Raw genomic sequence first — 17,780 nt, forward strand, 5'->3', positions numbered from 1 at the left:
TCTTAACAGTGGAGGTTTAGTTGCTCATGGCTCAGAGAGAAAATAAGGATTGTCCATTAGGCTGAGCTCCAGTTGAATGAAAAGTTAACTAATTCCCCTTTTATATCTAATCCTAATTAATTTAAAATCTATCTTCTAAAACTAAAATAATATCTTTTCCTAGTTTTAAATAAAATAAAGTTTTAAATCAGAATTAATTAAAGCAATCAACATGTCTTTAATTGATGGATATGGACCACTTGCTTCGTAGGGTCCACGCCTAACTTGGAGTGGGCATAACCATTCTTGTGTGAATCTCCCTTGAGTCTCTGCTATCCCCTGGCTCTAGTCTATGTTTCTGCGGATTTTGCATGTCGCGCAGGTCACGCATACGCGTCAGTCACGCGTACGCGTCGATGATCTTCTTTGCGTGTCACGCGTACGCGTTAGGTACGTGCACGCGTCGCTGTGCAACTTCACTTTCTACGCGTACACGTTAGGTACGCGCACGCGTCGCCATGGAGAGCTCCAAATTGCGCATACGCGTCAGGCACGCGTACACACGTCGCTCCTCGCTGGTCAGCTCCTTGGTTTCTTCTCTTTCTCTGCAGAAATTCTATCAAATCCATACGAATGCTACCTAAAATAAATAGAAATACACAAGACTCAAAGTAGCATCCATAGTGGCTAAAAGATAATTAATTCTTGATAAAACTTAACAATTTAAATGCAAATTCACTAGGAAAAGATAGGAAAGATGCTCACGCATCACAACACCAAACTTGAATTGTTGCTTGTCCTCAAGCAACCAAATTAATATAAGCTTAGGATGTGAATTTGCATGAGAATAAGAGTTCGATTAAGCTCGTGTCTCTTCTTATAGTGGGGTTTATAACTGAAATCTTGAATAGTTTTGGCATCTCACTCTCCTTTGAATCAAAAAGGATGTCAGTGTCATTCAGAATTGGAATCCGGATAATATTATGAATTCTCTAATCTTTTGTAACTCAATTTAACCCTTGAACACAGCAATTTTTCTTTTCTTTTGTGCTTTACACCTTGAGTCTAGCCGTGACTTTAAATATTTTGTCTCAAGTTTTGCTTGACACAGAAACACTACAAGCACTTAACTGGGGAACTCTCTTTAAGTTCTGATTTTTCTTCAGTTACTCCCAGACAGTGGTGCTCAAAGCCTTTGGCATACTCTGCTAATTGCAATTGATCTCGACTCTAAATATTTTGTCTCAAGGATTACTTGACACAAGAACACCACAAGCATGTGACTAGGGAAACAACTCTTTGAGCTTTTAATCATGTCTGACCTCCCCAGTCATTGATGCTCAGAGCCTTGGACCTTGCTTTTATATCCCTTTTTTTTTTCTATTTCTTTTGCTTCAAGGATTGAATTTTTGTTTATTTCAGAAAAGTCATAATAATTCTCTAAATCCATGTTCCTTGTACATCAACATTCTTTGATTCAAATTTAAATATGCACTGTTTATGTCATGCATTCAGAGTCACAGAAAATACCACCACATGTAAGTGAATAAGACTACTCTTCAATATAAACTCAACTTCTCATGCAATATATCACTTCTTTTTCTTTTTCTTTTTAGATTCAAGTTCAGTGACTGGTACATGAGACAAATAACAGAATGAAACTAATTCTAAGAACTAAAAGTACTATAGACCATGCAGGCAATCATAGCAACAGAAAACAGAAAACAACAAAATAAGAACAGAAGAGAAATAGAATGAAAGGAACTCAACCACCTCAGTTATGCTAGTGGCCATCTCATTCCTCCATGAAGAACCTTCATCTTCCTTTGGTGCTATTGAAATAAACAGAAAAGCCATAAGCGTAGTGACAACACCAAACTTAAAGGTTTGCTTGTCCTCAAGCAAAGAAGAACTGAAAACAAAAACAAATAGTAAGATGAAAGAAGAATAAAAGGATAAAAGAACAAGAGAGAATTAGGATTGGGGGTGGATGATTTGAAATCAGGCGCTGAGGGGTTTAATTTGAGCGTCGCATGCGACGCGTGCGCGTAAGGCACGCGTACGCTTGGATCGAGCGAATTTCAAGTGACGCGTACGCGTCTGGCACGCGTACGGGTGGATTTGGTTTGTGCGAATCGTGCGAAGGCGGCCGCGCGCACGCACAACTCTCTGCTCGCGTGGGCTGGAAATCAACATTTTCAAATGACGTGTGCGTGTCACGTACGTGCACGCGTGGATGGCCATTTGGGGAAAGGACGCGCACGCGTCAGTGACGCGTACGCGTGATCAACTTTGTGTCTCCAGCACACTTCCAGCCCCAAGCCATCACAACTCTCTGCCCAAACACTCATTGACGCTAATTTTCAGGGTCACGCATACGCGTCAGGGACGCGCACGCGTGGGTGGCCATTTGCGCAAACGACGCGCACGCGTGAGGTACGCGTACGCGTGATGCGGCTTATGTGCCCAGCACAGTTCCAGCCCCACTCCTGCTCAACTCTCTGGCCAATTTTATTTTTCACGCACACACATATGGCGCGTACGGATCAGTGACACTTGTGCGTCATGTGCTCTTTTTTTTTGTCGCCTGAATTGTTCGGTTCCTGTTATAAAATAGCTGCATGATCAGAAAAACAGTAAAAACTCAATAAAAATCAAATAAGTAAGAAAACTGCTACTACAAAAAGTAAATAAGGATACGAAATTATCGGGTTGCCTCCCAACAAGCGCTTCTTTAATGTCACTAGCTTGATACTTGATTGTTGAATCTTCTTCCTCTTCTTCCAGTTGGTTAAAAGAAATGTCCCAAGGGGGGAAAGGTGAAAATTAGTACCCCCTGATATAAATTCTTCCGAACAAGCTTTCTTTTATTGTGATTAACTTGATTCACCTTGCTTGTTGGTGTAGAAGTTGGATTGTTCTTTTCTGACCTTCTCTTTTTCATGGATATTTTCTTCTGTTTCTTGGTCATAATCCCCTTTTCAGTGCTTTCCTTGGTTTTCTTCACTTCTTTGATTTCAAAATTTGGATGTTGTGTGATGGTTAGAGTGTATCCTTCATCAAGAACTTCTTGAATTGGTGGTTCAATAAACTCACTTTCTATGCCAGTCTCTACTTCATTGGAGTATAAATTCCCATAATTGTTTTCATCCCTTACAACCTCCTTTGTTTGTGCATCTTCCTCCTTTGTTTTTGCATCTTCCTCTTCTTCCATGTGTGAGGGTAGAAAGTTCTCTAATTCATTGGAATATGAACTCCTTTGATTGATTTTCTCACTTTCTTCTATAGGATCTTGCATTATATCTCTTGGGAAGGAATTTGCTTGTTCCTCTTCCTGGGACTTGATAATCGACTGCACATGTTTCTCTACATTTTTGACGCTCGCCTTTATATCATGTATGAATTCTTTCATGAGAAGCTCAAGATCTAGTAGTACTTGATATGAATGAGGAGATGGTGGCTCTTGATATGAATAAGAAGGAGATGATGATTCTTGGTAAGAGTAAAAAGATTATGGTTCTTGGTATGAATATGGAGGTGGTGGTTCTTGATATGAATATGGAGATGGTGGTTCTTGATAGTTGGAACATGGAGCACTGAAGTTTCTTTGGTTTTGACTTTGCCAACCAAAATTTGAGTAGTTCCCCCATTCATAATAATATGAATCACTACTTGGGTGTGAGTAGTAACACATGTTATCTCTCTCCATTATTTTTTTAGCACAAAACTCCAAACAGAATTAAACGCACCATGTGGTAAAGAGGAAAGCAAAGAAGAAAGAACATAATTCTCCTTTTTTTTTGAAAATACTAAAGAGAAATTTAAATAAGAAAAATTAAAATAAGACTAACTAGGAAACACCAAACTTAATTTCAGAAATTAAGAAAAATATTAGTGCTATTATTTATTTAATTTTTTTTTCGAAAATACTAAGCAAAATTTAAATAAAATTAAAACTAAAACGCCTAATCTAAGCAATCAAACAACTGATAGTTGTTAATCACTATCAATCCCTGGCAACGACGCCAAAAACTTGGTGCGGAATTTATAATCCACAAACTAACTGGCAAGTGCACCGGGTCGTACCAAGTAATACCTCAGGTAAGTGAGGGTCGATCCCACGAGGATTGAAGGACTAAGCAACAATGGTTGATTAATTTACTTAGTTAGACAAAAAGAAAATAGTGTTTTGGTGTTCAAAAGGCATTAAACAATATAAAGAATATTCAAAGAGCAAGTAAATAAGTTGGGAATAAAGTATGGAGAAACAGTTAAGGTTTCAGAGTTATCTATTTTCCGGATTGATTTTTCTTATTAATTTATTTTAATCATGCAAGATTTAATTCATGACAAACTATATGTGACTAGACCCTAATTCCTTAGACCTTCCTAGTCTCCTCTAAAATTCATCAACTGCCAAATCCTTGGTCAATTAATTCCAATTAGAGGGTGAAGCTTAATTCTAGTTTATATACCACAGAAATCCTAATTACCCAAATATAAAAGGATTATATGTCACGTATCCCGTTAAATCTAAATAATTAAAATTTAAGAGAATTTGTTTTCAAGCTGTTGTTCAAGTAAAGAGCTTTTCCAAGTTATACAAGAACTCAATTAGAAAGAGGGTCATACTTCCGTTCCACCCAAATTCATAAGAAAAAGAACGAAAACAATTCTTGAAATATAAATCAATACATAAATTAAAATAAAGAAAATAATAGAATCAATCCATACAAATAGACAGAGCTCCTAACCTTAACAGTGGAGGTTTAGTTACTCATGGCTCAGGGAGAAAATAAGGATTGTCCATTAGGCTGAGCTCTGGTTGAATGAAAAGTTAACTAATTTCTCTTTTATATCTAATCCTTATTAATTTAAAATCTATCTTCTAAAACTAAAATAATATCTTTTCCTATTTTTAAATAAAATAAAGTTTTAAATCAGATTTAATTAAAGCAAGCAGCATGTCTTCAATTGATGGATAGGGACCACTTGCTTCGTAGGGTCCACGCCTAACTTGGAGTGGGCATAACCATTCTTATGTGAATCTCCCTTGAGTCTCTGCTATCTCCTAGCTCTAGTCTGTGTTTCTGGGCTAAAAACTGGGTCGAAACTCGGCTTGAAATCGCCCCCAGCGTTTTCTGCGAATTCTGCATGTCGCGTATGTCACGCGTACGCGTCAGTCACGCGTACGCATCGATGATCTTCTTTGCATGTCACGCGTACGCGTCAGGTACGCACACGCGTTGCTGTGCAACTTCGCTTTCCACGCGTACGCGTCAGGTACGTGCATGCGTCGCCATGGAAAGCTCCAAATTGCGCGTACGCGTTAGGCACGCGCACGCATCGCTCTTCGCTGATCAGCTCATTGGTTTCTTCTCTTTCTCTGCAGAAACTCCATCAAATCCATCCGAATGCTACCTAAAATAAACAGAAATGCACAAGACTCAGAGTAGCATCCATAGTGGCTAAAAGATAATTAATTCTTGATAAAACTTAACAATTTAAATGCTAATTCACCAGGAAAATATAGGAAAGATGCTCATGTATCACAATTAACTAATTTATCGTTCACAACATCAATCATACATTGTCATAAATTAAGCTAATACAATAGCTAAATCAAGCACTAATTCATAACTAATAAAAATTTTATTGTCAATTATCATTAATATTAATCATCTGAGACAATTCTAAAAGTTGAAAAGTAAATAGGTTTTCTTAGTGACCCAAGGTTTAGTTCTGGTTCTTCAATTAAGTTTGATGGAACTTGACTTGTCAAGTTATTGTTTTGCAGTAATTTACAACAGTTAAAGAGAGTCAAATAAAAAACAACAAAGAATAGAAAAGATAAAAGAGCTATAAGGACACTAAATTAAAAATCAATAATAAGCAGTAGATAAAATAATGTGCAACCTATGTATGAGTTATTTGGAAGAGAATGAGTTATTATATATACTCATTTTTATTATCAACTTTTGGCTTCACATCCTCTGACTTTACAGGTCCATTATAAATCATTTTAATCATGGTAGAAAATAAAGATGTGCCAAAAAATCTATGATTACCATTTTATACTAAATAATGCTTAATTTAATGTAACAACAAAATGCTAGTTTAGACTAAAAAAGAAGTGCCACATACATATATAATCTGCAATGCATTCCGAATCAACTGCAATATTGGAATATGTTCCATGGACAAACCAAAGAAACAACACAGCAAACCACAAGTATAGTGTGAACTAACCACAACATAAAACTAACATTAAGGCCACTCAAACTCAAAATTCTAACAAATAACTTACATCAAATACTCAAGCAACAGTAACAGTATCATTATTTGTATAAATTTCAGAACAATTATTATCTAAATACCCAAGTACTGAAATGATAACCTTTTCAATCCAAAACTCTTTAACATTCTATAATGAATGATATCCAAATATGAGAGACAGATTCAATTAAAAAAATAAATAAATTATAAAATAATCACATGATGATAAAAATTGTGGAAAGAGCAGTGAAGAATTTACCTTCACTACAAGATCTCTTGGTAATGATGTGAAGAACCTTAGTGGGCATCCTCACGAGTCCCTTCACCTTGAGGCACTTGTCCTTGGCAGAACCATAGGTAGAAGAGTTGAGCAGGACAACCAGAAGCATCAAAAATATAAAGGGATGCAGGCAGCAATTGAAGTAGTCACGGGCAAAGGAATCAGAGGCAGAAGTGGACCTGAATGGTGGTTCAGAAAAGGGGATTAGGGCAAAAAAGGGTTAGAATTTTTATTAAAAAATTAAAAACATGATGGAATAGGAAGAAGGATGAGGGATGAGGGTAACTTACCTGGACAACGGAAGAGAGATACAACTCCGGCAACAGAGGGAGCGGTAACGGCAGCTCTTCCAATGATGGCGGAGACAAAGAGAGCAACATTTGAGGCAACGAAATACTATACAGGTGACTTGTCGCTGACTTTGGAGGAGAATTGAGGTGGGCAGCGTTGGCGGAGGTTGGCTGGAAGGGCTGCTGGAGGTAGTTGCAGGGGAGAGAGAAGAGAAAGGATGAATGGAAGAGAGAGAAGGGTATTCTCGAAAGTGAGGGGAGAGGGGCGCACATTTTGAATTTAGATCAGGTTTATTGTCGGATTTAGCGGATAAATCCGACTGTAATGCATTGCGTATGACTGAAACACAGCGTTTCATTAATTGAGCTTTATCGGCACCGGTAATTCCAACGGTAATGCTTGCACCAATTTTTCTTTTTTCCTCCAAATATTACCGACGAATTTACCGTCGGAAAATCTAATCCGACGGTAACTTTTTTACTCGATGAATTTGTTCTCATATCTGCCGGAAAACCCGCCGCTAACTTTCGATGTTAAATCTAATAGTATTCAACATTTTTCTTGTAATGTATTGTGCTAGAACTTGATGAGATGCGGTAAGTTAAAAAAATTGTGATAATTTTATTAATTTTGTTTTTTAAATTTCTAGAAGTTATTATATTTCTAACTATTTTGTCTTCATGTGATATAAGGGTGGACTTAAATTAAGATGCACATTGTAAAAAATTTGCAAAGCAGTAGTTCATTAAATACATGCAAAATTACTCAAATGGATAGTATATTATTAAATTGCAATTTGAATAGTTAAAAAGTTTTGACCGTAAGTACCTATTTCTTTTCTATAGTATTTTTAGCCATACATATATAACTATAAATTTTAAATAATATGTTATCTTATATTTTTTTTTCAGAAATAATAAAAATTTCAAATGCTAATTATAGATCCACACTCTTTATTAATAAAGATTTTTAAAAAGTACAAAAATTTAGAAAAAGATATCTGTTTGATTATTTTAATTTCTTAAAGCAATTCCACTCATAAAATATAAAACACACTGATAAAGTTTAATTGAAGCACCTTGGATTTTTCGATTGCAAAATTAAAAGAATAGCCCATTTATTATATGGTTATAATTTTTGAAATATTCCAATTTAATTTGCACTGCTATTTTCACCCTGCCGCATCTTACATATAAATGCCAATGCTTTTTTTTTTTCATATCAAATCTTTCTCTTTTATACGTACACCATTTTGCGAAATTTGATATAAATATCCTAATAATGTTGTATTTGTGGATAATGGTTAATAAATTGGAGTTTTGTCAATTTGAAAAAAATTAATGTGTGTAAAAATATTGGTGTTTGCTACGGTACGATGATAAATTCATACGTATCGATACGTTTAAAATATGGACAAATAATAACAATCCACGTGGAATTTATTTTCCACATCAACATTTAATTTTTGTTTTTTTAAATATATATTATATCACCACTTTTACTAATACACCCCTTAATTAAATAAAAATAAAAAATATTTTTTATTTAATTTTATAAAAAGTCTTAAACATTCTTCTTTTATTTGATTAGACAAAAATATCCTTTTAAATTAACGAAATTTTAGAATTCAATTAATCCTAATTTTATAATTTCAAATAATTTAAACAATAAAACAAAAACATATTAAAAATTAAAAAATCAAAATTTCTTCATCTTCTCCAATTTTTCTAATCATTCGTGCCTCCTCTAAACAAAACATATCAAAAAAATAAATAATCAATTGTTCTTCATCTTCTTTAATTACTCCTCTAAAACAAAGCAGTGAAAATCCTAAACTAAAACCCTAGGTTCTTCGCAGTGAAAATCCTTGTCTGTGGAGGCGGAGACGCGGAGGAGCCACTGGACGTCGCCGATGGAGTTTTCCAGCTGCATGGATATTTTTTTGAGTGCGGTGGTAGGGATGATGGTGAAGAGGCGTTTGATGAAGGTGTTGGCCAGGATCTCCTTCACTATGCTCGTCATGGTTTCGCCAATTTACAGCAAAACCAACAACGTAACTAGAAGATCAGATCACACACCCGTCCCTACAACGATTCATATACGTGATGATTGCGAATATCGAAGGCTTAATGCGTTACGTTTCGTTTATTAATTAAAAGTAAAATGGGAGCGGTTTCTTTATTTTGCATTATTGTAAAGGGGGATGGAGATACGGATGCATACTAGAAGGTGAGGGCGGCAGAGAGTGGCGGCGGTGTTGGAGAGGGGGAGGCGATGGGATGGCGAAACGGGTTTTTCTGCAACAAGAATACCATGTTGTGAGAATTTAGGGCCCGGGAAGAGATGAAAATGATGTCGAGCTATACATAGTGGTTGGCGAATGGAAGGTGGTTCAAGTGTCATGCAGTCGGCAGTGGGAAAAAATAAAGATAGTGTTGGCATTATTCTCCAATCCTCTCTTACGTTGATAATGGCGGCGGCAAAAAACCTAGGGTTTTGGTTTGGGACTTTCACTGCTTTGTTTTAGAGGGGTAATTAGAGAAGACGAAGAACGATCGATTTTTTGTTTTTTTGATATGTTTTCTTAGAGGGAACACGAATAATTAGAAAAATTGGAGAAGATGAAGAAATTTTAATTTTTTGTTTTTTTTTAATATATTTTTGTTTTATTGTTTAAATTATTTGAAATTATAAAATTAAGATTAATTGAATTCTAAAATTTCGTTAATTTAAAAGGATATTTTTGTCTAATCAAATAAAAGAAGGATGTTTAAGATTTTTTATAAAATTAAATAAAAAATATTTTTTATTTTTATTTAATTAAATGGGTGTATTAGTAAAAATGGTGATATAATATATATATAAAAAAAATTAAATATTGATGTGGAAAATAAATTCCACATGGCTTATTATCATTTGTCTATATTTTAAACGTATCGGTACGTATGAATTTATCATCGTACCGTAGCAAACACCAAAAATATTTATCACAATTTTCAATTTGCTATCTTCTTTAAGGAGATGTAAACTCAGACCAAGCTCCCACTCCACTATTATGTCCTCATCAAAAAATTTCTTAAAGATAAGTGAGTATAAATCAATTGTTGACCTTAAGGATATTCAACAGGTTTATATAATATTATTTTGTGGATAAGTGAAATTTCACATTTTTTGTTTTGAGAATTTTCTTTGAACAACATAATTTTTTTTCATGTTCTTTTAAAATGGATTTTATGTTATAATTGAAACAATAAAAGAGGTTGAGACTGAATATGGTTGGTGGTATCGTGGTTGTAAAGACCGGTTATGTGCTAGATTCTTAGAAGATATCAGAAAAAAAATAAGAGTGTGAGGGTTGTGGAGAGAAGTATTTAGAGTTTTCACCTGTAAAGACGTTTTTGATAAATTGAAATAATCAGGAACAATTTAATTAATTGGTATCTCTTTGTTGTTATTTATGTTTTTTTATATATATATTTTTTTAGTTGGATAAAAATTTTTATAAAAATAATATTTAAATTCTATTTGATACAAGAACAGAAATACCGTCTATAAATATACAATGATCAATGTTAGAGATAAAAAAAATGTGTACGCATATTTTTTTATAGAAATTAAGACATTGATTTATTGCATATTATATTCTTTTTATTTAATTTAATTATTTTGTGAATTTTTTATTATGTATTATTATTTATTATTCGTATGAATAAAAAAATAAATTTAATTTAATTTAAAATTAAATATATTAAAAAATATTCTTTTGTTAAAAATATCTTAAATTTAAATAAAATATTTTTTTTTCATCACACCCGAGTATGTACACTAAAAAAAAAAACTTCTGCATAAGCAACTCTGACTGACGCAAAAAGAAAAATACAAGATGTCTGTCTGTTCTGAACATTTTCTGTTAAACCCCATAAAAGGATAAAAATCATTGACTTCCAGCGCAAACCAAATATGGTTTCGGAAACCTTGAATAATAACCATAGATAGAGTTTTATAATTTGAATCATATGAAATTATATCTTTATATTTGAATCATATCTTCATATTCAAATACATATATTATCTCACCTACTTACGCCTATCGGCCTATGAAGATAACGACTCGGAATAAGAAGATCTATCAAATCCTTACTCCAATCTTACAAATTTATATTTCATGAAATAATCTTAAATTTTTTCGAACAATGTCACTTTGACAAAATAATAACACTTGAGTAAATAATTTAAAAAATTGCGACATTTTTTTATTAAAAAAAAACTTTAGATACAGCAACATATAATAAAAAATAAAAACAAAATTTACGATTCATGATAAAAAATAATAATTTTTCTGTTTTTAGGTTTTTTTTTTTTTGTTTTTGGAAAAATATACATATAATTTAACCTTTTTTTTTTTTATGTAATAGTGTTATTTTGTCGAGAGAGGGTCATCGCCTCATCGGGGTGACAGACACACTGTGGATCTGGTCCGAGCGAAAAGGGCATGTAAGGCGTCGTTGGATCTCTCTCTCTCTCTCTCTCTCTCTCTCTCTCTCTCTCTGTATGCTTTCTGAAATTTTGAACTTGAAACCAGAAACCATCACAATTCTGTTACATTTTCACTCTTCACTTGCGTTGTGTTGATCATCTTTCTCAATTGTCAATGTTCTTTAACCAGAACTGAGAAGGAAAATGGCAATCGGAACCAGCAAAAGGATTTCCGCAGCGTCAGCGCGTGCTCACACTCGCAGGAACAAGAAAACTAACTCCTCCAACCTCCCCTCTGGTACCTCTTCCTCTTTCCTTCTATCTCTGCACTCTTTCATTGTATAGTAAGTCAACTCTTTGGATTGCTGGCATAATTGAATTTGAGATTCAAGAGACACATATTGATTTCATAATACTGAAAATTCACCCTTAGTTTTGATCTAATTGTTTTGTTTAGTAGGAACTAATAGAATCTCTTCGTGGCTTTATCATTGTTGTTTTCCAAGTTATACTAGTTTCTTGTAAGAGAATTAAAGCTAGCTAGTCTTGCCTTCCGTTTTGCACAAATAGGAATATGTAAATACGGCCATTTTATCAAAACTATAGTCACAATTAGGAAGTTTAATTTAATTGTATATGATGCAGATATGCCTATGGTACAGATATTTGAATAGAAACGAAGTATTTGTACATCATAGCTTGCATATATTGTGGAATAGGATAATAACAATGAAGAGTATTGAATATTGATATACTTGTTATCTCTCTTTGAAATGTTACTTTCTGTATTTACTGTTTTAATTTAGCTTTGTATTCTCTCAGGACTTCTTGGAACAGCGATTATAGTGTTGTTCATTGGGTTTCTTTTTGGGGCCTATCAGGCTATTCAACCTCCTCCTCCCAAGATATGTGGCACTCCTGGTGCACCGCCTATAACAGCGCCGAGAATCAAACTAAGGGATGGAAGGAATTTAGCATACAAAGAACACGGCGTCCCAAAAGATGCTGCAAAGAATAAAATCATCTTTGTCCATGGTTTTGATTCTTGCAGGCATGATGCCTATATTGCCAAAACCTTATCACCAGTAACTATTTACTAAGCTACATTTTTTTATCTAATTTCTTTCAATATATCATGGTATTATCTGATATCTTCACACTTTGTACTATTTGAATTGGCATTTCTGCAGGATGTTGTTGAGGACTTGGGGATCTACATTGTGTCTTTTGATAGACCTGGTTATGGGGAAAGTGATCCTGATCCAAATCAAACAGGAAAGAGCCTGGCCCTAGATATTGAAGAATTTGCTGCTAAATTGGGATTAGGGCCTAAATTCTACATAATTGGTTACTCCTTGGGTGGGCAGATTGTTTGGAATTGCCTTAAGTATATCCCTGACAGGTAGGACTTGTGATTTTTTCAGGTTACATGTAATTTCTGTTAAAGAAAAGAAAACTTCCCCGTTTTTGGCAAGCTTGCATTAATATCTTGATGGATATTGTTTCTTATAGATGCACACATTATTATTCTATTGCAGAGGAGGATAATATCATGAATATAGGACTAATCAATACTTTGTTGCCCAAGTTTATACTAGCCAGTCACTGATCCAAAAATTAACCACCTACTAGCATAAACTGATAAACTAAAGCAATGCAAAATTAAGGGACTGGATGAGAAAATTATTATAATCTGGTGAATACTTCAGTTTAGGTGAGCTCAAGAATACCATCCTGTTAATGATATTGGCATTTGACTTTGTACTTACCCTCTTTCTTTTGTATTTCCCAAGTAATCCTGGCAAAATATTTGCTTCAGTGGAGACGGAGTATACTTGTTCTTTACTGGATTATCCTTACGGTAATAAAATTTTTTAATTGGCAGACTGGCTGGTGCAGTGCTCATAGCCCCAGCTGTTAACTACTGGTGGTCGGGTCTTCCTGCAAACTTAAGTAGTGAAGTCTTTTACCAACAAAAGCTACAAGACCAATGGACAACTCGTGTTGCTCACTACATACCATGGCTAACTTACTGGTGGAACAGTCAAAGATGGTTTCCAGCATCAAGTTTAATTCTTCAAAGTACAGATCTTCTCTCCGTTCAAGACAAAGAACTGATGCCTAAGAGGGCTGATAGAAACAACCATGTGGTATGTATCTGGTCTATAGGTGATTGAAAGAATCATTATTTTTCTTCCCCTGCATGCGATTGAGTGAAAGCCGAATAACTGATAATTCATATTTTCTGTTAAACTAATTCAGATTGAACTAAATGTTTCTTGGTGATTGTGGTGCATAGGATCAGAAGTAACAGTAATAGTATAGACTTAGGAAATTATTAATACACGTGCTTAAGTTTCTGATACCTTTTAATCTCTTTACCGGTTTTCCCCCTTCTTTTGTAAGACTGGTAGAAACAACTCCAGTCATAACTTTAGAAGCTGACAAAAACAACAGTGTGTATGTAGTTTACCAATGGCCTTTCAAAGATATCTCAGGCACAAAATTCAACAACCATTACAACTAAATCTTATCTTACTATATCAGTGTGCAATGTGGAAAAATCAATGTCACTAGGCTCTATCAGGAGCTATTTTATTTATTTATTTATTTCTCAGTTAAACCATAGTGAGCATCCAGACCAAGATTTTAGTGCACTTTTGTAATCAATGTGGTATATGCAAGCAACAGATAGCCTGCATTCATGAGGAGCATGGAGTGTCACTTTGTTAGCAAAATGAATAGATTTCAAGAGAAGCACTTAATGTTAAAAATATTTTATATTTTGTATCGGGAGAACATGTTTTGTTTCTGCTCTTGGGCGTTGGTGCACTGCTCATGACAGATCTTAATTCTCTTGTTTTTCTTTTTTATTTGGTTATTTACTTTTAAATGGATTGGGTTCAAACATCATTCATGACAAGGCACAAGTGCGTTGTTAGATCCATATAGCTGACCTCACCTAATGGGGCAAGACTCTTCTTATCTTCTTTCAAATTACTTAAGCAACTTATTTAAATAGTATTAGAAAATTGTTACTCGGATTAAAGGCAATCTTTTGTCACTGTTGCTCTCTTGTATATTATGGATTCTCTTTCCTGTCATAGGGCAAGCTGCCAGATGTTTCCTAGAAAAACACATTGGGAGATGGATATTGTAGGAGCTAATTATTTTCTTATTTTTTCAATTTTGCCTCTTTAATAAATTCAGTTGCACCAAAATGAATAAATAAGTAAACTACTTGATGTCTCCTGATATTTTTATCCTTCGTATCCAGAAATATTTTTCTACTTCGTATGGTTCTGTTGGTAATATTGAAATTTGAAATTTTAAAGGTTCTATTGAAATTTTAAAGGTTCTATTGAAATTATACGTGTGTGATGACTGCAAATTTAGATGTTATATTCTTGTTGAATCACAGAGAATTATATTTTACACACTGTTGAACTGTATCATGCTTGGCTAGTTTGTCATTTTGTAGTTGGTTTTACATTTATTTGACAAATGCAAAAGCAACTTATCACATATAAGAAGCTAATTAAGTATTCTTGTATGTCTCGTCTACTAGTAAAGTAGTATATACTTATATTCAGACACGGTTTTGTTTGAGATGTAGTGGATTTGAGTACCATCTACTTTCTGGTTAATCTCATTTTAATTGAGCTTGCCTTGTAGTTGTTTTTAACTTGATATTCTTTTTCTGTTCGATCATTTGACGTGAATACTTTATGCCTTCCAGCCTCTAAAGAAATAATTAGTTTCCCAGCTCCTGCCATATTAACTGTTTTTATTTTGGGTCTTAAACAGGCACAGGTAAGACAGCTAGGAGAACATGAAAGCGTCCACCGTGACTTAAATGTTGCATTTGGGAAGTGGGAATTCAGTCCTTTGGATTTGCAAAATCCATTTCCAACTAATGAAGGTTCAGTCCATATTTGGCAAGGAGATGACGATTTGATAGTGCCTGTTCAAGTGCAGCGTTACATAGCACAAAACCTTCCATGGATTCACTATCATGAGCTTCAAGGTGCCGGTCACTTGTTCCCTCATGCTGACGGTATGAGCGACACTATTGTTAAGTCACTCTTACAAGGGAAGTAAATTACTACATTTGATGTCATTGGCTATCCTAGATCAACATAGTTACTATTTGTTGCTTTAAATCATGTATGTTGATTATTAGTGACATGTATGATTAATTTTGTAGCATGTTTTCTAGAAGGCATAGCAACTTCAGGAAGAATCCAATAGTTATTTAATAATTATAAACTCGTTTTTGTGGTGTATGATTTATCAGAAGCTATGTCTATAGACACAGCTAAACTCGAATTGTCTATATGAGTAATTTCTTTAGGTAAATTTCTGTTAGGTGAAGTAATGGTCATGAATGGTAATTTGTCGTTAACAAACCTATATGGCTATATGCATATCTTCAAGTAGCTCATTGCTGATAAGTGATAACAGCTACATACAAGAATGAGCTGGTGAAGATTGGTTAACCTTTTTCTGTTTGGTACCGAAGATTGGTTATCTTACGAGTTTTTTTTCTTTATATGATTGAATCTATACCTTCTATAGCAGTTGTTTTTTTATATAAGATTTTGTGGAAACGCTACCTAAATAGCTATACCATTCAGAAGTTGGTTTTCTCTATATGGCAGTATATTTTACATGACTCTACTGATTCAACCAAAGTCTTGAATTTACACTGTTTTTGTAATTTAAAAGTTCTCAATCTTTAGATGTCCCTTAGAGTTTTTCTTGTCTTCGGCCGTTCTTCCCATTTTGATCTGGCCTTACTCAGAGAAACCGTCAAAGTCCCAGGACATATAGTTCAAAACAGAGGTTGGATTTGACTATATTGGACTGGGCTTAGGGGTATGAAGAAATGGTCGAAGAAGCAGAATTATGCAGAGAAGGGCATAAGAAGATTGATTGTTGAAGCAGACTCCCAGAATGCCATTGACTGCATTAACAGATTCACAGGAGCTCAGTCCATAAACATATTACTGGAGCAAATTGCAGAGTACAAGAATAGACCGTGGGAGCTCAGATTCCACCATACATATAGGGAAGCTAATCAATGTGCGGATTAATTAGCTAAGGATGGAATTAGAAATAAAAAAGGGTTCATCTTTTTACATGTATGCCCTTCTGATATAGAACATCTGAGGAGATATGATGCTAAATCAGCTGTTGAGATGTAATTTCCTTTTCTTTGGGCTTAGGCCCCGGCTAATTACCAAAAAAATATAAAGAATTTAGAAAAACAATCTAAAGCTGTGTTTGAGTTATGAAATCTTTCTCTACTCTTGCACTAATGAACACAAGAAACTTAACTACTTTTACTACCTAAACCATAACTGCCTTAACTAACACTCAGTTATACTTTTGTTATAACAATTTCTCTATTACTCTCTACATCCCTCTCAAACATAGCATCACAAACAACCACTCTAAGTTTGACCTTAAACTTTTTGAAAGGCGTTACAGACAAGGCTTTTGTTAAGACGTTTGCAATTTGAGAATCCAATGCTATATGAATTACAAAGAGTTGTCTCTTGGATACATGATATTGGACAAAATGGAATTCTATTTCAAAATGCTTATTTCTATTATGAAATACTGGATTAGCAGCTAATATGACAGCACTTAGATTGTCACAAAATATAATTGGAGGAATAGGTGAAGAAATGGAAAGCTCACTAAGAAATTTAAACACCCAAAAAGAGTTAGGGGTGTTCACCGGTTCCGATCGGATACCTAATTGAAAATTGAATTTAAAAAAAAATTGAAAAGGGAAAAATTCTGTAAATATGTAATAGTATGAAAAATAAAAAAGAGAGAATAGGTTAATTACGAACTACAACATCATCAAATTCATACTCAAATAAACATAATCAAATATCCGTCGTTTGACAAACTTCGATTAAAGTTTCACCAAAAAAAAAAGAATATCACAAAATAAACCACATAACATAACATGAGTCATTGAGTCTTTAAGCATCATAAAATAAACTAGCAAGGATGATGGACAGGAGGTGGCGGCTGATTGCTGAAGAAATTAGAATTAGGATAATAAAGTTAGTGTATATATTTTATTTTTTCAATGTAATATAAAACTAATCAGCTAATTGAAATGATTTGGGTTCCACAACCATAAAACCAATACCTAAACCAAGATTGAATGTACCTTATAAGTATCTAAGAATGCGTTTTACAGACTTCCAGTGATGTTGTTGTGGATTCTTCATGAATTGACTAACTCTATTAACAGAGTAGGCAATTTCTGGGTATGTCTAAACCCCCAGTTAAATTTGGATTTTTAAAAGGTTTAGATCCTTGGAAAACAAGTTTCATTGGGATAACATAGGTGTTGCTACTAACTTAGCAATAGCCATCCCTACAAGTTTCAGGTGGTCTAAGATATATTTTGACTGTGATAACGTGTAAATCACCATTTGAGAAAGTTTTGAAA

The 17,780-nt window shown here is 34.2% G+C and overlaps 1 protein-coding gene across 1 annotated transcript; it reads left to right on the plus strand.

Annotated features, from left to right (window-relative positions):
- Positions 1 to 11,224: 11,224 nt before the first annotated feature.
- LOC107648842 (uncharacterized) lies at positions 11,225 to 15,661 on the plus strand. Its single transcript, XM_088490864.1, has 6 exons — positions 11,225 to 11,320; positions 11,493 to 11,600; positions 12,125 to 12,387; positions 12,493 to 12,704; positions 13,188 to 13,452; positions 15,110 to 15,661. The coding sequence occupies exons 2-6, from the start codon at positions 11,507 to 11,509 to the stop codon at positions 15,401 to 15,403; spliced, it is 1,128 nt and encodes a 375-aa protein (XP_088346990.1). The 5' UTR covers positions 11,225 to 11,320; positions 11,493 to 11,506; the 3' UTR covers positions 15,404 to 15,661.
- Positions 15,662 to 17,780: the final 2,119 nt, after the last annotated feature.

Source organism: Arachis ipaensis, chromosome B6 (assembly GCF_059453495.1).
Source record: "Arachis ipaensis isolate K30076 ecotype BB chromosome B6, ASM5945349v1, whole genome shotgun sequence".
NCBI lineage: Eukaryota > Viridiplantae > Streptophyta > Magnoliopsida > Fabales > Fabaceae > Arachis > Arachis ipaensis.